Source organism: Engystomops pustulosus, chromosome 11 (assembly GCF_040894005.1).
Source record: "Engystomops pustulosus chromosome 11, aEngPut4.maternal, whole genome shotgun sequence".
In the NCBI taxonomy this organism is placed as follows: Eukaryota; Metazoa; Chordata; class Amphibia; order Anura; family Leptodactylidae; genus Engystomops; species Engystomops pustulosus.
Window position 1 is genome coordinate 59,354,918 of NC_092421.1, and position 21,465 is coordinate 59,376,382.

Genomic DNA, 21,465 nt, shown 5'->3' on the forward strand with positions numbered 1-21,465 from the left:
GTCTTAATTTTGACCATAAAGTATATAAAATAGTGTAAAGGAGTTGTTTCAATCTTATTGCTACTAGTGCAGCTCCTGAGGAATCCCTCTGGATTAAATTTAATTTAACTATTTAGCAGTGACCACTACAGGTGAAATGTAGTATTGCATGATGATGGCAAACAGTCTATATGCTTTAAACTGTAATTGGTCCTTAGGAAGTCGATATGGGTTCAAGCTGTTTTAATTCCTAGCTGAGTTGGTGTTCCCAAAACCATCTTTTCACATGGCTCATATTGTACCATAGGGCCAGTGGCGTAACTTGAAACAGATGGGCCATATTTCAAAGTCTGTGCAAGACTATAATGTATGGTATATAGTACTAGTCTTCTCATTTGGGAAAGTGACACCTTATGGACCCCCTAAACCTCTTGGACCCGGTTGCGACCGCACCCTCTGCACCCCTCAAGTTACGCCCCTGAATAGGGCAAACATATGGACCCCTTATAAGAGCTAAATAAATTACTAAAAGAAACAAAAACGCTTTAACAGATAGATTGGGACAATCTTGGTGAAACCAATATTTTGGAGAATTAATCCCTCTGTCATGTTCTGCCCCCCTGAGACCTTGCACTAGACATAGACGCAACAGTAAATTTGAGCTTTGTTACTTATAAGATTGACATGACTTATAAACGTATTTCAATTTGTCTTTCTGTTTTTCAGCAATCCAACATCTCAGCACTTAAATCTGCGATACAAGCAAAGATTCCTGAGACCCGACTGGCAGAAATCTGGTTGAAGCTGATTGATCAGCTCATTGAAGACACATTGTATGTATTTAGTGTGTTCTCTAGCTATGGATGTATATTTATAACCAATCTGAAGCTCCCATACAGTAAAGAAAAAATGTGGGTGAACCTGCCTTGTATATTGGCCTTTTCCTGCAATAATGATGAGGGAAGGAGGGATTGGGAATGTCATGTTTTAAGGAAATCTATTATCAAAATCCAGCAGGATAAAGAGCACAAGTCCCGCTCTCTCCACGCCCCAGCTCTGACATCACACCCATGCTTGGGGCATGCATAAATTAAAGCCTGTGGATACTGAGAGGCTTTCGGGTGCCATTACAAAGTTATTATTTCGGCAATAAAGAAGTCGAAATGCATGTAAAATGCGGTCCCCCCCCCATCCTCTAGACCAGTGGTTCTCAACCTGTGGGTCGCGACCATAGTGGGGGTCGAACAACCAAAACCAGGGGTCGCCTAAAGCCATCGGAGCCGCAATTTTATTGCGTTTTTAATGCAAATCGCATGGTTTGGGGTCATCGCAACATGAGGAACTGTATTGCGGGGTCACAGCATTAGAAAGGTTGAGAACCACTGCTCTAGACATAATGAACAGTCTATTTAGGACACCCTACCACCAGTAATCTGCCGTAGATGTCCTTTGAGCCAGAAGCAGAGGGGTTTGGAAGCAACATACTCGTTTTTACTGATGCACATGCATGCTCAACTGAATTGTGTGTGCATGTGTATCGGTTTATAGTGAGGAATAGCTGACAGTTTTTATAGATGTAAGAGAAGAGTCAGACTAGCAGTAAGGTACAAAAACAGGATCAATCCAATTTTGTAGAATTTCTATAGGTTACTTTATTGTTCTTTCTATCTTCCTTCCGTTTTTCTACATCTCTATCTGTATGTCATGTATTTTGTTTTTTTTTTTCCTTTTCTCTCACTTTCTTGCCTGTAAATCTGTCAGTGGATGGATTCTCTCTCATATCAACAACAAATATCTGCAGTAGTGGATGGAAAACCTCTATGAAGATGGCATGATCACTTGGTATGCCTGTATGACTGAAGATGTATAGTTTAAGGAGTAAAATATCTCACAAATATCTGGGGCTCTGCAGAGAATAGGATTTCACATGTCTTGTAAACCGCTCCATAAAAGTCGATGAAGTGCAGGGTGTGTCAGTGCTCCATTGATGAGACATTTATTCAGGGGCGTATCTTGAGGGGGTGCAGAGGTTGTGATCGCACCTGGGCCCAATAGGTTTATGGTGTCACTTAGAAGACTATTACTATAAACCATACATTATAGTCGGGGGCCTGGCACAGTCTTTGCACTGGGGCCCATCAGCTTCTAGTTACGCCACTGCATTTATCCCAACCACTGGGACCCCCGGTGATCGGCACTGTAGCTCTGCCTTCATCAGTCATGTTGTCAGAGGTGGATACAGTAAATCCAAGCATTGTATTCATTGCAACTCCCTCCTTATGGCAATGCTCCTGTATTTCCTTTCCTTAATCACAATGCAGGCAGCGCTAATTTCACTCTGTTTTAACAAATTTTAGGAAACCACTACCTTCTCTGGAAGGGAAGTCCCACGTCACGATGCTGGACATGCAGCTTTATAAGCTCAGACAGACATCCCTCAAACTGATCGGGGAGGGGGCTGTGTGCATGAGGGGTGAAGCAACCGATGTCAAGTCCACCCTGTCGGAAATAGAGGACTGGCTGGAAAAACTGCAACAAATTTCAGAAGAGGTCAGTCCTTTTCAGTTTCAGCAAATAAATATTAAATATTTTCCAATATACTTTCTTTATCAATTCCTTATGGTTTCTACATCTCTGCTTGCTGTCATTCATTATTTACTTCAAGTGGATAAAATGACCATGTGATGTCACACAGGGGCACGGATTGATAAAGTCACAGAGAGTAAAAGGAGCTGTGTGTTATAATTAAGCATATACCCAAAGGGCATCCACTTCTATGACTATGCCAGTCTCTGCATCTGTGTTACAATCTACTGATGACACTCTGTGACCTCAGGGACCCCTTCCATCTGAGATCATCCTACTTAAAGCCTCACAATGTTGTGGTACTGTTGATCAATTCTTGTGCCTTATTGTCCTCATTAGGTCAAAGTATGAACAACCTGATAAGGAGGACTGTTTAAATACCACTTGTAATTAAACCAGGATATTTATTTTTTAATGTAACTTTTTTAATTGGGATTTTCAAAATCTTTTTTCCAACATACACAAAGGCATGTGTAAGTGTAATATACGGAGCTGCCATTCGGTCTTACAGTGCCGATTCGGGACGCTGCTTTAGCCGTCCCTTTTTTGCATCTTCAAAAATCATCCCATTGTGCCCAAATGGGGTTGAATTGTTCCATTTTTATTTTGCAAGAGTGAAGTTACATGTCCCATTGTGTGGATCTCCTGCACCCTGGAACAGTAGTCAGACTGGGAGGGAGGGGCAGATGGCTTCCATCTAGATGATATAATGCATTTGGCTGCTGTAAGGAGGGCTAATAACAATCTTGTTGGGTGTTTACCCAAATTGCCTGGGAGAGAATTCAAAAGGTAGATACTGGGTACCCGCAGTCCTAGCCCTGTTTCTACTCTTTTCTCCACCGTAGACCAATAAATGTGGATGTGGGAACATGACCAAAAGATATGCGGAACATTGGCTTTTCTAAAGCCACATCCAGCATTCATCTGGGAACAGGGAATAGTCTGTGTAATAAGTCTGGCGTTCGGTACCACCACATCAGCACTTTTGATTAGTTTTCTTTATACTTCACACATTGGCTGCCCTGTCCCAGATTGTATGAAATCTACTAGACTTGTGTTATGGTATTTGAATAATAACATAAAATTCCATTTCAGCCTCAGAACAGTATGCCAGATGTGATCATCTGGATGATTAGAGCCGAGAAACGGCTGGCGTATGCCCGTGTCCCAGCCCACCAGGTCCTCTTCTCATCCACCAGTGAAGAAGCCTGTGGGAAATACTGCGGGAAGACTCAGACCATATATCTGCAGGTAAGAAATGAATATGAAATGATTGCTGTAATAGTGCCCACTTTCTGTAATATTAAAGTGGGTATTCTAACCCCATTCATTAACCGATAGTGGATTACGACAAAGGCTATTTGGGTGGTAACCCAGGGCAAAGCCTTCTAGGAGGCCCATTGCCACTCATCCATGAAATCCTCATACATCTGTTCCTGCTTTCAATAACCATGTACACAGGAGCCATTTCGGGGCCTTTTGAAGGTCCTCTAAAGGTCCTAAAACCGTAGTTTGAAATCAGGCTGATGGAACGCATCCTTCATTCGTTCCACAAGAAGCTGATTCTAGTATCATATGTGGGAAGTGATTCCAGACTTGTAGGGGCTATAACATTCCTATAACCTAGGTTGCAGGGCCCAAGGCAGTCTTAAGCCACCCCTGCATGGTACAGCCACAGGATAAGCTCAGCTTTTTCCTTGGAAGTGAGTGTAAAGATCTATACACTTTCATGATTACCTCTCAAGGGACCTCACCACTGCCAGAAAATACCCATTTCATTTTAAATGGGTTTTCTAGAAATATGATATTAATACCTTTAAATGGTGACCTGAAGTACTCTGTTACTAACACTGAACATGCATGTCCTAATTTGCTTCCAGAGGTAACCAAGACCAGCTTACAGGAAACCTACTATGAGGAATCTATTGTCAGAACTAGATCTAATGGTAGATTCCTCCTGCCTGCCTTTACTCTAGGGCGTTGATTTTTCACGTCCATGGATCAGGGATTTCCAGGGATACCTTACAAAGCCATTGATTTCTATGCATGTTTTCACACTGGCTTGTATTTTCACTGATCCGTTGTCTCTGGAAAACATTATAAAACATCCTATTTTTTTGCATTGATGCGGATAACGGAAGGCAATAAAAGTCTATGGGTCCGCAAAAAAACGGATGAAACGTCAGTCTTTTTTTCACTGATGAGGCTGAAAAACCAGGTGTGATGTTTTCCAAGCAAAGTTAAACCTTCAGTTTTTTTGCGGACACAGGGGGATATTTATCATACGCTGGCGCTCGTGCGCTTCTGCCTCTTCATGTATCGGGCTGCCAGCTGCGCAGCGTTTTTCCTACGCCAGGCAGGGCCTGGCGTAGAAAAAAACGCGACTGGCGACTTTTCACGTATGAAAAGTCGCCGGCAGCACAGAGTGCGCAGGCGCGGGGACAGTAACGCCCCGCGCCGGCCCACTCCAGTCCGGCCGCGCCCCCCGCTCGGCCGGCCGCGCCCCCCCCCCTTCACGCCCCTTCACGCCCCACTGGCGTGAAGGTGGCGGATTGAGAAAAATAATCGCAAAAGCTAGCAATAAGCTAGCATTTGCGATTATTTCAGGGCCTCTGCGCCATTGGCGGTGCGCAGAGGTCCTGATAAATATCCCCCACAGAGTCAAAACGTATGCATCACGGAGACAAAACTGAAGAAAAACTGAGACACAGCAGAGACAAAACAAAACGGATGCACAACTGAAGCTGAATATCAACGCCAACGCGAAAGAGACCCTCATCTGTAAATTAATAATCCTGGAACCTAACTTGTTAAAAAACTTTATTTTAGTAATATGTAAATTAACTGCAGAGGCTACTGGGGCGTGGAGTAGCCTTAGGTCCCAATGCCCGACCAGGCTAGTACACACCCCAGTAGCCTCTGCAGTTAATTTACATATTACTAAAATAAAGTTTTTGACAAGTTAGATTCCAGGATTATTAAATAACAGATTAGGGCAGAGGCAGGAGGGAGGGATCTTCCATCAGATCTACTTCTGATAGCTGACACCTCATGGTAGGTTTCCTTTAATAAGGGGTGCTGGATTGCCACCTATTTGCTATCAATGACCTATTCCATAAATAGGGCATCCATATCTTATTCCATGAAAATCTTGTTAAAAATTTTATTAACTTGAATTAGGGGAAAAGAATATGGCCATAGGGTAGTGGCGCCTGTTTTCCAGCTCATTCAAACTTTTAATTATGTCTATTTAATTATTAAAAATGTTTTTTATTATCCGTGATTGTTATGTCCAAATACAATCACAGAATCCATAAACAAATGCAAACCTTAGATTGGACCCTTAAACAGAGACTGTGCAGTTAGTGCCTTGACGTAAAGAGGGCAATGGAAATTAGGAAAGGTAATGTAAATCTACCATTAAAATCCCTCAGCGGAAATGACTCATAGATCCAGGCACCGTAACTGTGGTAATCTAATTATAATTGTTATCCATGCCCTCCTCATTTCTAAAATCAACAATTCTGCTAATGAGGCAGAAGGGCTCTAGGGGTGTTACTAAAGCTCCTACATGTTGTAGCTTCACTGCAGAGTGTCAAACTGACTCCCCCCTCCCCATGCCTGCTGTAATCTCCCGTAGTGGAAGGGGGGGGGGGGAAGTGCTCCTCTACAGTGTAACAGGAAGGAGGACATGGATAACAAATCTCATGATGGATTTTGATGGTAAATTTCCTATTAAACGTGTTCTTACTGTGATACTGACCACTTCCATACTGGAAGTCTGCAATGGTTTTAGTTCTGCACTCCATAGACTTCTGTGGCACGTCTGGAATGGTGGATTGGGCTATGGGAGGATTGCACCTTCTTGTTCTGCTAGTTAGACCCCTCACAATCAGACATTTATCCCCTTTGGGAAAAGCCCCTTGAGCTGGTGCTGTCAGGACATGACTTTCCTGCTTTTTCTGGGAGTTCAAGGGGTTTCCTTCTTTTGCCTGTGTGTGAGACGAGAGGCATGTATGGTGTACATGAATTCCCCAGGCGATGACACAGCATCCATTGGGGATGGAATCTGTCAAGAACTCTTTTTGAATGTTACACTGTAATTGGCTTCTTTCCCTCCTCTACGTTATTAGTTAGAGGCAAAGTGCTGTGTAAGGAGTAATATTGAAATATCTTATGATTTAATATTCTCATTTGTGCCCTAGTATCCAATGGATAAAACTAAAGGAGCAAAGATCCCAGTGCAGTTAAGAGTCAACATCTGGCTGGGACTCTCTGCGGTGGAGAAGAAATTTAACAGCTTTGCAGAAGGGACTTTCAGTGTGTACGCGGAGATGGTAAGACTGACCTACTGATTCTATCATTTTGAAGCTGCAATCTGAAGTTAGAACAGTAAACTTGTTGGCATCTTGTGTTTTATTGGGATGACCAAGAAATGACAAAAAGTGCAACTACAAGTTGTAAAATTACTCTTTAGAAGCTTGTAGTAAATCTGTCACTTTATTATTACATGGATGGTAAAGATGTCCCTTTACTGTCATTGCTGTGACATTTTTTTCTTTATCACTTCCCATTGCCACCACTAGAGGGTGCTCGTGAGTATATGGAGTACTAATATACATTTAAAGGGATTGTCCCACCATTCCGGACCACTGCTCATCCTGGGTTTTGTACTATTCATGGGGGAGATTCAGGGAAACTTTCTGTTCCCCAATTTCACAATTGCATGGGGTATGATTGACATTGGGACTGTGAACATAGTTGCAATAAAACATAGTTGCTTTATTGCAAGAGTAGATCCATATCAATCCATGGGTTGATGACTGGTGCTATATTTGGAAGAAAGCAGCCATATTTGTCCAACGCTCTAGAAACCCTTAAAACAAATGTAAGTCTAACAAGTTGGCTGGGACATGATTGTAGACCTAAAACATAATGATGCAAAAGGCATCAACTCAATGTAACTATGTGAAGTTTGCATATTAAATCAATTTATTTCACTTTTGACCAGTATGAAAACCAGGCTATGATGTTTGGGAAATGGGGAACCACTGGTCTGCTGAACCGCCCCAAGTTCTCTGATGTCACAGGAACAATCAAACTGAAAAAGGAGAGTTTCCTCCCACCTAAGGGCTGGGATTGGGATAACGACTGGTTTGTGGATCCTGAGAGGAGGTGAGAATTATAATCTAATTACCAAAGCACCAGACTTCAAATCCACTCCAAGCCTTTTATCTTCGTAAATAAGAATGACCTAATGAACAAATTGTCTGCAGCAGGCCATGAAACCGCCTTTAAGTGAATTGTCCAATTACTTTTGGTTCATTCATAAACAGGGTGGCACATGTTAAAGAGCTGAAACTCCCAAATTTAATGTAGATATCCTAAGATGAAAGCTTAAAGGAAACCTAGCGCAACGGATCTATCTATTAAGCTGGAGTTCTGCGCATGTGCTGTAGCTCTGGCCTTGAAGCCGACATCGCGTAGCCACTGGCCTGTGTTCTGTGCATGCGCAGAACTCTGGCTTTGCGGACGAGTGTGCGCAGCTCCTTGTAGATGCTTGCTGAAGATGTCAGGGTAGGAAGATCAAAGAGGCTACTGGGGCATGGATTAGCCACACCGTGTACCCTCCGCTCCAACTAAATTTGCATATTAAAAAACACTAGTTTTGTGTCAGGTCCATAAATATTTGGATATCTGTATAACACAATCGAGACAAAAGAGGTAGAACAAGCAGCTAATATGGTCTATAGCTGCGGAGGGCTGTAGGGACACTGTGCTGGCATCCAGGGATGTTGAACTAGCTGGGGTACTACACATGAGAGAAGTGTGATGTGGAGACCCTACACTCAGACTTGAATGCTTATTGACTGGAGTTCGCTACATGAGATGAGAAGTTCACCACACATTCCCTTCTGTGCATTGTCCTGTTGTCCCAAGTGTTGTTACTGTACAATGTGTTTGGTGTTATAGTACACAATTGTTTCTGTATATTCCTACAGTTTACTGACAGAAGCTGATGCTGGTCATAGTGAATTTACTGATGAAGTTTTTCAGAACGAGAGCCGATACCCAGGTGGTGACTGGAAAAAAGCGGATGAGCCGAACACGGATGCGGTGAGATGTAATTCATTTTCGTATTGCCGGTTACCTCTTTTGGGCACATGAAAATCAAAAGGAGGACATCCATCACCCACACAGTATTTCTCTTCCTGCAACTAAATACTGAAAGTATACTAAATTCTGATCAATAAATAAGGAATACCCTGGAGCAGAACTGGGAGAGACTATCTTTTTCAAGAGTAATCAAAAGTCAATCAAAAGTCTCATAAATATTTGTATGCTCACCATCGCACCCATTTATACATACATACATACATACATACATACATACATACATACATAATAAACAGTGCAGTGCACTACAGAGTGCTGCTTCATCGCTGTTTATTAAAGATTGCTGTGGATTTAGTCAGACTTATTTTGAAGACCTGCACCCAACATGCATACATAAATACATACATACATTTTATACACACATACAGTATATACTTGAACTCATACAGCATATACACATCAAATAAACACACTTGTAGTATATGTACAGTATACTTTATATTGTATTATTGCACTTACAGTATATATACATATACCGTATTAAGGTACCATATACACACATACACCATATACACACATACATACAGTATCATATACAGACATGCAACATCTATAAACATACAGTAAATATACACCTTTGACAAATCCCATATACACACACACACAGAGCATATACACATTTCTTATACACTGTATAGATCTACATCCATGTAGCCCAGTAACTGTAGACCACATAAGGAAAGTAGACAGCAGGAAGTAGAGATGAGGGATTGTCCCTGCTATTCTACGGTGCCCTTCCCAGAAATTTCTTAAATGAGTTACCAGCTGTGTACTGTAGAATATGTGCATGGTTATATACATATTATGTTCTACAATGTGCAGCATAATCTGTATATAACAGTGCACCTCTTTCCTTCTTTAGTGTGGCCGGGCCCCCTGACACTTTGGGCCCCGTAGCAGCTGCTATGTATGCTACCCCTGTAGTTATGCACCTTCATAAAAAAATCATGCTTACTTCTCTGGAGGGCTTCCAATGATCCAGTAGTGGCAATCAATCCTGTTATGTGCATGTAACCACTGAGCCAAGCCCCCTGGCCCCAGCAGTCATGTCTGCTTGAAGGACACATAAGTGCTGAAGCCATGGGAATTACTAGATTTGCACAGATATGGGACGACATAACATCTGGTCAAACAGGACTAGAAACCTCAAAGACCAAGAGCTGCTACTGGAGTTATAGGGGCCTGAGAGGTAATACACTGTCCTGGTAATATACCAAATGGAAACAGGTCAAGCTCTAGTCTAGTCATGTGGAGGAGCATATGTTTGCCCAATGCTCAATGTAGACGTCACGTCTGAGATTCACAATGTTCGAGTTGTCGATCATAGCATCCAGCCATATAATTGGATCTTAAGGATGGCTTTTCAGTTTCTCCAAGTTTTTACGTAACATTTTTATATGAGTGCTCAGATCAGGTTTTATTCTTTGTGTCGGTCTCTTCTGGTTTGAGATTCACCCTTGTAAAATATGGCTATTTTTTCCAGAATGGAGAGAAAAGCCCTTCTCCCGAGGAGTTTGAATGCCCATATGGTTGGGTATGGGAAGATGATGCCTGGATCTATGACATTAATAGGGCTGTGGATGAGAAGGGTAGGTTATGTATATAAATAGATGTGGTCAAACCTTGTACACACTGTAGATCAAGTCTTGTACATCAATCTGTGATAGATAGAAGTGTGACTCATAACTGGAAGCACTCAATCCCCAGTTTTCTAATTCAATGTTGGATTTGATCCCATTGCATTTAGAAGTCCTCTTCAGTTGTATCCATTTACGTGCATAGTCTTATAAATGAGGCCACTGTCATTTGCCCAGGGACTTACCTGCCTGTTATTTCTAATGTAAGGTTGGGAATATGGAATCACAATTCCTCCAGACACTAAACCCAAATCCTGGGTGGCTGCTGAGAAAATGTACCACACTCACCGCCGGCGGAGACTAGTGAGGAAGAGGAAGAAGGATCCAACAGTCAGCGCTACCGCTAAAAAGGTGAATGTATATAAAAACGCATGATTTGTGTAGCACCAGAATATCACACATAGACATATAATAATGGGTAAGGATTAGAGATGAGCGAGTATACTCGTCCGAGTATACTGCTCGGTCGAGTATTAGCATACTCGGACCGGCTCGTTACTCGGACGAGTATCGCGCCGGCTCGAGATCGAGCAGTAAATTAATAAAATAAATTGAATAAAAGTATTTTTATTGTAAAAAAAAATATTACACATGTTTGCAGATGTTTTACTTGTAAGAACACATTGAAATAACACTATTCTTCACTTTGCAGGTGTTCGCGCGTGTCTCCCGCTAGGTTCGGAGATGTTCGGAACATCTGGAATGTGAAGAATATTGTTCTTTCAATGTGTTCTGGACTTAAATGGTCCTGTATTCACTGTTTTTAATGTTTTAATTCTATTCTTTACTTTGCAGCTGTGCGCGCGTATCTCCGAACCTATCGGGAGACACGCGCACACCTGCAATGTGAAGAATAGAATTAAAACATTAAAAACAGTGAACACAGGACCATTTAAGTGCAGAACACATTGAAAGAACACTATTCTTCACATTCCAGATGTTCCGAACATCTCCGAACCTAGCGGAAGACACGCGCGAACACCTGCAAAGTGAAGAATAGTGTTATTTCAATGTGTTCTTACAAGTAAAACATCTGCAAACATCTGGAATTTTTTTTTTTGCACTGTTTTTTTTCTGTTCAGTTTTATTAAAAAAATGCTCGGGTCTCCCATTGACTTCAATGGGGCTCGTTATTCGAGACGAGCACTCGAGCATCTGGAAAAGTTCGTCTCGAATAACGAGCACCCGAGCATTTTAGTGCTCGCTCATCTCTAGTAAGGATCTAAGTTCTTCAGTATGTTTGTTATATAGCTCTCGTATAGCGCACCGGGCTTGATTCAATGGGGGTCATTTATTAAGGGCCCGATTCGCGTTTTCCCGACGTGTTACCCGAATATTTCCGTTTTGCGCCGCTTGTACTTAAATTGCCCCGGGATTTTGGCGCACGCGATCGGATTGTGGCGCATCGGCGCTGGCATGCGCGCGACGGAAATCGGGGGGCGTGGCCGAACGAAAACCCGACGTATTCGGAAAAACCGCCGCATTTAAAAACCGAAAATGTGTCGCATAAGGACCGCTTACCTTCACCTGGTCCAGCTCGGTGCATTCCGGCGCGATGAGTTTACTTTCAGCGCAGCAGCGCCACCTGGTGGACGGCGGAAGAACTACCTTATTAAATCCCGGCCGGACCCGAATCCAGAGCGGAGAAGCCGCCGCTGGAACGCGAATGGACCGGGTAAGTAAATTTGCCCCAATGTCTTGTCCAAGGATTTTGGGGAATTCTGATTTCTTCACTCTTCTTCTGCCAAATGCCCAGAAGAGGGAGCACTTGGTATGCTTAATGCATTCATGAGAAAGGTCTCCTGTAATTGCAAATCTCAATCTCTTCTTCGCTCTTTAGTTGGTGACAAATTATTGAGCATCTTGTAGTTAATTTTTTTTAAAGTTATTTATAATATCATTGATATGTTTTTTTTTTTTGCATCTTTACAGGCAACACTTACCCAGCAGGAGCAGGAGGGCTGGGAATATGCTGCCCTCATAGGCTGGAAATTTCACTTAAAGGAACGCAGCTCCGACACCTTCCGTCGAAGACGTTGGAGAAGGAAGATGGCTCCTTCTGACAGTATTGGCTCTGCTGCTATCTTCAGACTGGAGGGAGCCCTTGTAAGTAGATGGATGCTGGAATTTATGTCAATGTCTTCGTCATCCACATTATGCCACTACAATGGCTCTTCGGAATTTATCTATGTAACTAACAGTAGTCCAGGTACTGCTGGTTATTATGTGGACTTTTTTGAGATCCTCCTTTGTCAACTTTTTGAAAGTTTGGTCAGAAACCTGCTTATTTAAGCTGGTAGATATTAGGGCTCAGAGTTGATGTTGACACCTCAAACCTTCTTGCGTAAGTATGTATTGATCTGCCATCCACTTATCAAGAGCTGAAGTAGCTGTGCAACCTCAATGACCTGCTGCTATCAGTAGCGACCAGGAATAGAGAAAATTTTGAGTTGCATTGTGAAATAGAGGCGTTTCCATAATAATGCCTGATGCAACAATTTGCCGGAAGTCAATTTCGATCAACGCTTGACTATGTGAACCTAACTAAAAATTTGACCACAAGTATTATTTTTTCGTTTTCTATGGAATATCTGTGTAAATTGACTTGTTTGAAAAATGCTTCCTTTTACAATATTATGTGATTCCTCTGTGTAGGGCTCTGATATGAGCACCGAGGAGGAAGAGAAGAAAAGTTCTGAAAAAGGGAAGGAGTCTGCAACCAATATCTTTGGAGCAAATACACCCATTGTGTCCTGCACTTTTGATCGTAAGTGGCACCTCTAAACATCAGAAATGGGGCACATTTACTTAGCCCGTCACCGGAGTTCACAGAAAGGGCATTCACTAAGATCGTGCGCCTGATATCTTGAATGTGTCGCTTCCCAGCTCAGGTCCGATAGAGTTCACCATCTTTTTAGTGTTGCATCTATTGGTGCATCCAGGGCCGATTCTAGCCTTTTTGCTGCCTCAGGCGAAATTTGAAAATGCTGCCCCCCCCCCTTCCGCCTCACGCGCGCACGTGCGTGCCCCTGGTGATGCTACCTTACACACTAGTAGTCATTAGACACAGATATTAGTTACCTCTAGTACCTTACAGGTGACCATCTACTCCATCCGAAAGGGTACTTCTTTACGCTTTCTTCCGGCCTTAGTTTTCTCTGCATTCACAAAGAAATGTTTTCAACTCCATGCAGCACAACTCCCCATGGCGCCCCTAAAAATACCACAGTCACTTACAGTATAATGAATTGTGATTATAATATATATTATCCTCACAACATGACTGAACAAACTATTCCCAACATAAAACATCCTTTAGTCACCCAAATTAGAGCATATATAGTAATTAAATTAGGTGCCCTAATTTAGGCTCCCCCTATATTGAACAGTGACCCCCACACCCCACCATATACACAGCCTCACACACAGCCCCCCCAGTAAGTACTGTGCCTCACACACAGCCCCCCCAGTAAGTACTGTGCCCCACACACAGCCCCCCAGGAAGTACTGTGCCTCACACACAGCCCCCCAGTAAGTACTGTGCCTCACACACAGCCCCCCCGGTAAGTACTGTGCCTCACACACAGCCCCCCGGTAAGTACTGTGCCCCACACACAGCCCCCCGGTAAGTACTGTGCCTCACACACAGCCCCCCCAGTAAGTACTGTGCCTCACACACAGCCCCCCCGGTAAGTACTGTGCCCCACACACAGCCCCCCGGTAAGTACTGTGCCCCACACACAGCCCCCCGGTAAGTACTGTGCCCCACACACAGCCCCCCGGTAAGTACTGTGCCCCACACACAGCCCCCCGGTAAGTACTGTGCCCCACACACAGCCCCCCGGTAAGTACTGTGCCCCACACACAGCCCCCCAGTAAGTACTGTGCCCCACACACAGCCCCCCGCTAAGTACTGTGCCCCACACACAGCCCCCCGCTAAGTACTGTGCCCCACACACAGCCCCCCAGTAAGTACTGTGCCCCACACACAGCCCCCCGGTAAGTACTGTGCCCCACACACAGCCCCCCAGTAAGTACTGTGCCCCACACACAGCCCCCCGCTAAGTACTGTGCCCCACACACAGCCCCCCGCTAAGTACTGTGCCCCACACACAGCCCCCCAGTAAGTACTGTGCCCCACACACAGCCCCCCCAGAAAGTAATGTGCCTCACACACAGCCCCCCAGTAAGTAATGTTCCCCACACACAGCCCCCCAGTAAGTAATGTCCCCACACACAGCCCCCCAGTAAGTAATGTGCCTCACACACAGCCCCCCAGTAAGTAATGTGCCTCACACAGCCCCCCCAGTAAGTAATGTGCCTCACACAGCCCCCCCAGTAAGTAATGTGCCTCACACAGCTCCCCAGTAAGTAATGTGCCTCACACAGCTCCCCAGTAAGTAATGTGCCTCACACAGCCCCCCACTAAGTAATGTGCCTCACACACAGCCCCCCAGTAAGTAATGTGCCCCACACAGCCCCCCAGTAAGTAATGTGCCTCACACAGCCCCCCCAGTAAGTAATGTGCCTCACACAGCCCCCCCAGTAAGTAATGTGCCTCACACAGCCCCCCCAGTAAGTAATGTGCCTCACACAGCCCCCCCAGTAAGTAATGTGCCTCACACAGCCCCCCAGTAAGTAATGTGCCTCACACAGCCCCCCAGTAAGTAATGTGCCTCACACAGCCCCCCCCAGTAAGTAATGTGCCTCACACAGTCCTCCAGTAAATAATGTGCCTCACACAGTCCCCCCAGTAAGTAATGTGCCTCACACAGTCCCCCCAGTAAGTAATGTGCCTCACACAGCCCCCCCAGTAAGTAATGTGCCTCACACAGCCCCCCCAGTAAGTAATGTGCCTCACACAGCCCCCCCAGTAAGTAATGTGCCTCACACAGCCCCCCCAGTAAGTAATGTGCCTCACACAGCCCCCCCAGTAAGTAATGTGCCTCACACAGCCCCCCAGTAAGTAATGTGCCTCACACAGCCCCCCCAGTAAGTAATGTGCCTCACACAGTCCCCCAGTAAGTAATGTGCCTCACAAAGCCCCCAGTAAGTAATGTGCCTCACAAAGCCCCCAGTAAGTAATGTGCCCCACACACAGCCCCCCCAGTAAGTAATGTGCCTCACACACAGCCCCCCCAGTAAGTAATGTGCCTCACACAGCCCCCCCAGTAAGTAATGTGCCTCACACAGCCCCCCAGTAAGTAATGTGCCTCACACAGCCCCCCAGTAAGTAATGTGCCTCACACAGCCCCCCCAGTAAGTAATGTGCCTCACACAGTCCCCCAGTAAGTAATGTGCCTCACAAAGCCCCCAGTAAGTAATGTGCCTCACAAAGCCCCCAGTAAGTAATGTGCCCCACACACAGCCCCCCCAGTAAGTAATGTGCCTCACACAGCCCCCCCAGTAAGTAATGTGCCTCACACACAGCCCCCCCAGTAAGTAATGTGCCTCACACACAGCCCCCCCAGTAAGTACTGTGCCTCACACACAGCCCCCCAGTAAGTAATGTGCCTCACACACACAGCCCCCCCAGTAAGTAATGTGCCTCACACACAGCCCCCCCAGTAAGTAATGTGCCTCACACACAGCCCCCCCAGTAAGTAATGTGCCTCACACACAGCCCCCCAGTAAGTACTGTGCCTCACACACAGCCCCCCCAGTAAGTAATGTGCCTCACACAGCCCCCCATGTTCTCCCCCTCCTCTGTTATGTCTCCCCCCTCACCTCACAGATGCAGGTCTCGCTGTGTGGTCACTGCTTTCCCCGGCAGGTCATGTGACCATGACATCACCAAAGGTCCTTCAGCCTTCAGCCTCCGGGGAACTTATACTCCGGGAGGGTGAAGCTACTGCTGGGGAAAGCAGTGACTGTACATGGTCTCATCGCGATCTGTGTCCTGAGGATACACATCGTGATGAGAGGATGTTGTAGCGATCCCCCCTACTGCACTCACCATTCAGTGCTGTGCTCCCACGCAGCTCCCTCGTCTTCTCCAGCCAGCAGCCGCTCTGTGAAGGGACACGGGTCGGCACGTGGTGACGTCATCACGCCGACCTGTGTCCTGCAGAGCGGTGCGCACAGGCGGGATGTGCTGCACCGCTCTGCCTATAAATTACATCGCCGCCTTAAAGGCGGCGATGTAATTTATTTTACAGGTGGCACGGACCTGCCAGCCATTGGCAAGTCTGTGCTACCAGCGGCAAAATGCCGCTTTTAAATGGGGTCCGCTATTTGCCGCCTGAGGCGGGGACTTCACCACGCCTCATGGCAGAAGCGGCCCTGGGTGCATCTAAGTGGTTGGGCTTGCAACACAATTTGAAAATTAAATCCTGCGCTCAGTCCGAATCAGTCGGATCGTCTGATGACACATCCACTAAATTGTGTTGGAAGCCAGCGCAGCTGAGCCAAAAAAAGGGTCGCGTGGGACAAAATCGCAACGCACTCACTACTTAAATACCTGTACAAACCGTTTTCCCATTGAAGATAGGGCACAGTCCGAAAAAAGTGCATCACAAAGCCTAAGTAAATGTGCCCCATTATGCTGCACATAACCACCTTGATGGTTATGGAATTAACCATTTTGCTTGATCAGTCTTCATATAATTATTTTAGTTGTTTCCTGTAAATCATATATTATATATTGGAGGTATTTTGCTTCCTCCGTAGGCGTCTTCACATATCATCTGCGCTGCTATCTGTATCAAGCCCGGAATCTCACACCCATGGATAAGGACAGCTTCTCTGGTGAGTGTTTTAACCTCATTGTGCCCATCATCTGTATATAGACATCCAAAGGTTACATTTAGATAACATTTTTTGGATATATTCGGCATATCCTTTTCTCCTCTGTATGCACAGCATAAGTCATATCCAGCAGATAATACTGAGAATAATAATGTAGCAATCTGTGTTTTTTCATCCAGCTTCCTAATGCCCAGTGATGGATATGCTCAGCAGAGGCCGTAATAAGCCTATGGGAGACCAATGCAACTGTATGGTATTCATCCCCGGCCTCCGCTGAGTGATTACTTCACTTGGGAGACACCCAATCACTGGCTGCTTCCAACCAGTGATCACTCCTGAATGTTCATTCCTCCTCCCGTTTCAGGAATGTATAAGCATATTGTGGGATATGTACAACAGATGGCTGAATTAATCTAAATATAGACTAATTGTTGATTTACTATGCAGATAGGATATACAGTATATACTCAAATAGACAAGTGCTCCATATGGTAGAACTTATTGTCCCATAATGACCTTCAATCAACTCGGTGTTTTATACTGTTTCTTATGTTGGCATAGATTTGATGGACTTGCTTTGGATCACTTTTGTACACATAAACCCCAACTTTTTTTTTTCTTTCATTTTAGACCCCTATGCACATGTATCGTTCCTTCACCGCAGTAAAACCACCGAGACAATTCATTGTACCCTTAACCCCACCTGGGACCAAACACTAATCTTCAATGAAGTTGAAATCTATGGAGATCCACTAGCTGTAGCGCAGCACCCACCCAATGTGGTCATTGAAATATTTGACAGTGACCAAGTGGTAAGTGTGTTATGTTACTAATGTATAACACCGGGCTGTGCGATAATTCTTTGTTTCATTTTGGATTTGCTCTTCTTTGTTGCTCATTTTAGGGGAAAGATGAGTTTTTAGGCAGAAGCATATGCTCACCTATAGTGAAGCTGAATCCTGGAATAGACCTCACACCAAAACTTCTCTGGTATCCTGTGATGAATGCAGAAAAGAACTGCGGAGACATCCTGGTGGCGGCCGAACTCATCCTGCGTGACAAGGTCTCATTGACTTGCTTGTCATAAAGTAAAATTAGTGATCAGGATAATTGGATAATTTCTCTCTAAAGCATTTCTAAACTTTCAACAATGTGCTTGCATTAGATATAGAAATAGTTATGATATAATTTATTACATGATTTAAATTTAGCATTTATAGCAGTTGTGCCCTCCGCAGGCGATGTCCAGGGGTGTAACTACAGTGGTAGCTGCCATAGCAGCCGCTTTGGGGCATGCAGTGTCAGTGGGCCCCGGCATCTGACCCAACACTAAGTAATGGAGGATGTGCACCATTATTTACATATTATTCTGCACACTGTACAGCATAATATGTATATATAATATATGTGATTTATATATGGTGTATGGTGTGCATATACTGTATGTGTGTATATATGCTGTACGTCTGTATATGACACTGTATGCGTGTGTATATGTGATGTGTATATGCTCTATGTGTGTGCAAGTGTATAAATTGGTGTATATGAGTACATAGCCCCCCCTATGCCTTTTATTTCTCAGTATTCTCCGAGCTTGTAGGTGCAGACTTACACACTACTCCCCAGGGGCGTAACTTGACGGGGTGCAGAGGTTGCGGTCGCACCAGGGCCCAAGAGGTTTAGGGGGCCCTTATGGTGTCACTTTCCCATATGAGAAGACTATTACTATAAATCATACATTATAGTCGGGGCTTGGCACAGACTGCGCACTGGGGCCCAGCCTTCTAGTTATGCCACTGCTATCTACCCTCTCCCATCACTCTCTGTATTGTAATACCTCTGAGTCAAGTCCCTCTTGCTCCAGCAGACTGTTTTCGTATATTTAGTTGAACTATTGATTGAAGCAATATTTCTTGGCAAATCAGAAGTTGCTTATAATCCACGTTAAAGTTCCGGATATTGTTTACCAATGCCATAAATATATTTCTTGTACATTTAGGATGGGTCAAACCTGCCAATACTGCCATCCCAGCGTGCTCCAAAGCTTTACATGGTTCCTCAGGGCATCCGACCAGTGGTCCAGCTCACTGCCATAGAGGTAGGCATCTCTTTAATCAGTTTTATAACTTTATTACCATTGACTCAGTTCATGCCCAAATCATTCCTAAATCTCTCCCATATGATAGATCCTCACATGGGGATTACGTAACATGAAGAGCTACCAAATGGCGGCTGTCTCATCCCCCAGCCTCATCGTTGAGTGTGGTGGAGAAATTGTTCAGTCTGCCATTATCAAGAATCTCAAAAAGACCCCTAACTTTTCAAGTTCTGTTCTCTTCATGAAAGTGGTAAGTCAAGGGCTTCTTGTAACCTCAACTATCCAAAATTAATTTCCATGTGTAATGTGATGAAATGCATAGGGAAACTATTGCCAAAATTGCAATCTTCCTTACGAGTCAAGCTGATGAAAATACACCCTGTATTGTCCAGTCCATGGACTTTTAGCATGTGATCTGTAAATAAAATACTACATATTCTTTATTTTATTTATGTATTTCTCTTTACAGCTTCTACCCAAAGAAGAAATGTATGTGCCCCCCATCATCATTAAAGTGGTCGACCATCGGCCGTTCGGAAGGAAGCCTGTGGTGGGACAGTGTACAATCGACACACTGGAACACTTCCGCTGTGACCCATATGCTGCAAGAATGGACGAGGCTGCTGAATTAAAAGGTACATAAAGGTTCATGGAGTTTTGTATGTTTTGGTACCTTTCATGGAGCTTACAAGATGTGTATACTCAACTACTGCTCTATGCAAATTTCTCATCATTTCAGTAGTGCTGGTGAGGAGGAAAAGGATTTGGGGCTTGGGACTTCCATAATGATGATTGAACAGGCCTCTACCAATGCTTATTACTTTTCTTGTGTACTTGGAACCTATACTAGTTATCAATGCAGACACCAGCCATCTAACATTTACCACATGCTATGTGGAGTCAAGACCACCCATACTTCTAATCTGAAATGCAATGTGCAGGCAAAGTAGTATATGTGTCCTGGATCGGAGAGCGGATGCCTAGCAGTGACATATCTCCCTACAAACATAAGGATTGAATGGTTGAAATTTGTCTTTCCGATCCTTATCTCTGTCCGGTCAAATTTGGAAGGTTCAGCCAGTGTATGGGCCACAAAAACTTTAAATCCATCCTATGAATTAATGATAATTGTAGCCCCTGAAACAATAATATCATTGCCCCGGGTCCCACACATTCCATCCTGGATTTTGCCAAGAATTTCGCCATCAGCAGCCTCTACAATGTAAAAATAGTGTTACATGGTGGCCATTCTGGTTGGCTTGAGGACATCTTGAATCTATGAAACTGAGAGCCACTTCTTCAGCACAGCTCATATGGGCAATGGTTGTCCTCATGAGACTATCCTTATTTCTCTGGTTGAACATCTTTTCTAAATTTATTCATTCTGGTTCCTCCTTCAGTTGCTCTCCTGGCTTCTTCCCCTCCTCGTGATGTAATTATTGAAGTGGAAGATACCAAACCACTGCTGGCTACTCAGGTAATATTTGCTTTGTTCAGATTCTGTTATTGCATGAATTATGTCAATGTCTGATATTGTGCCTTACAAAACTAACCAAGGTTACTGTCCACTCACTGCACACTGTCGTCGTCCTTGCTTCTGAGCACCAAACCTTCACAAGTGTCGGGACCAGTGGTCACCATAACCAATGTTCATCTTTTGTTTTACCAACACCAACCCACCTTGTGCCAGTCAAACGTGTCTTCTAGCACTAGGGCTGTCCATGTGTAGTAACCTCAGGACTTATCAAGTAGTTGGTGAAAACCCAATGTCTTTAATTCAAACTTAATACATTCGTGGTTTATTCGACCCCCTTAGAGCTATTCAATCCCCCTTATACTTTCCTTGATACATCTCTGTGTATATTAATGGTCCCATGCCAACCCATCTTACAAACCCTTTGTCACTAAAACCAAGGTAACCCCGCCGTGTAATAAACCTTGCACATACTTATCATCTCGATGGCCTTCTTCTACAGCAGAAAGAGGAGAAAAAGTGGGATCTATTTCACCTCAAAAAGAGCAGTCCAGAAAAGGTAGTAATGTATACAATTGTCTGTCCCTCTGTGTCAGTCTGTCATCCTAAAACAACTGGGTAAAGGGCTTCTCTCTGCGCTTAGTTCCATATTATATACATTTTAGAGCAGGCCTTCAGGGTGACCCCATATAACCAGATATAGATTGGCCAACCACTTCTCAACCCCTATATTACAAAAGACTGACATGACCATGCAATCCTTCCGT

At 44.2% G+C, this 21,465-nt stretch overlaps 1 protein-coding gene across 7 annotated transcripts in view; it reads left to right on the top strand.

Annotated features, from left to right (window-relative positions):
* The window catches only part of MYOF (myoferlin), a 116,336-nt gene that overhangs the window by 67,135 nt on the left and 27,736 nt on the right, over window positions 1-21,465 (top strand). For all 7 annotated transcript variants that reach the window (XM_072131255.1, XM_072131251.1, XM_072131252.1 and 4 more), the window contains 17 exons: window positions 706-812; window positions 2,337-2,529; window positions 3,661-3,816; window positions 6,771-6,902; window positions 7,577-7,740; window positions 8,568-8,682; window positions 10,226-10,331; window positions 10,588-10,730; window positions 12,312-12,485; window positions 13,035-13,146; window positions 17,049-17,126; window positions 17,757-17,938; window positions 18,031-18,189; window positions 19,126-19,224; window positions 19,313-19,474; window positions 19,694-19,859; window positions 20,625-20,701. In XM_072131255.1, the coding sequence (XP_071987356.1) occupies window positions 706-812; window positions 2,337-2,529; window positions 3,661-3,816; window positions 6,771-6,902; window positions 7,577-7,740; window positions 8,568-8,682; window positions 10,226-10,331; window positions 10,588-10,730; window positions 12,312-12,485; window positions 13,035-13,146; window positions 17,049-17,126; window positions 17,757-17,938; window positions 18,031-18,189; window positions 19,126-19,224; window positions 19,313-19,474; window positions 19,694-19,859; window positions 20,625-20,701 (2,325 nt within the window). The remainder of the gene's footprint in view (window positions 1-705; window positions 813-2,336; window positions 2,530-3,660; window positions 3,817-6,770; window positions 6,903-7,576; window positions 7,741-8,567; window positions 8,683-10,225; window positions 10,332-10,587; window positions 10,731-12,311; window positions 12,486-13,034; window positions 13,147-17,048; window positions 17,127-17,756; window positions 17,939-18,030; window positions 18,190-19,125; window positions 19,225-19,312; window positions 19,475-19,693; window positions 19,860-20,624; window positions 20,702-21,465) is intronic.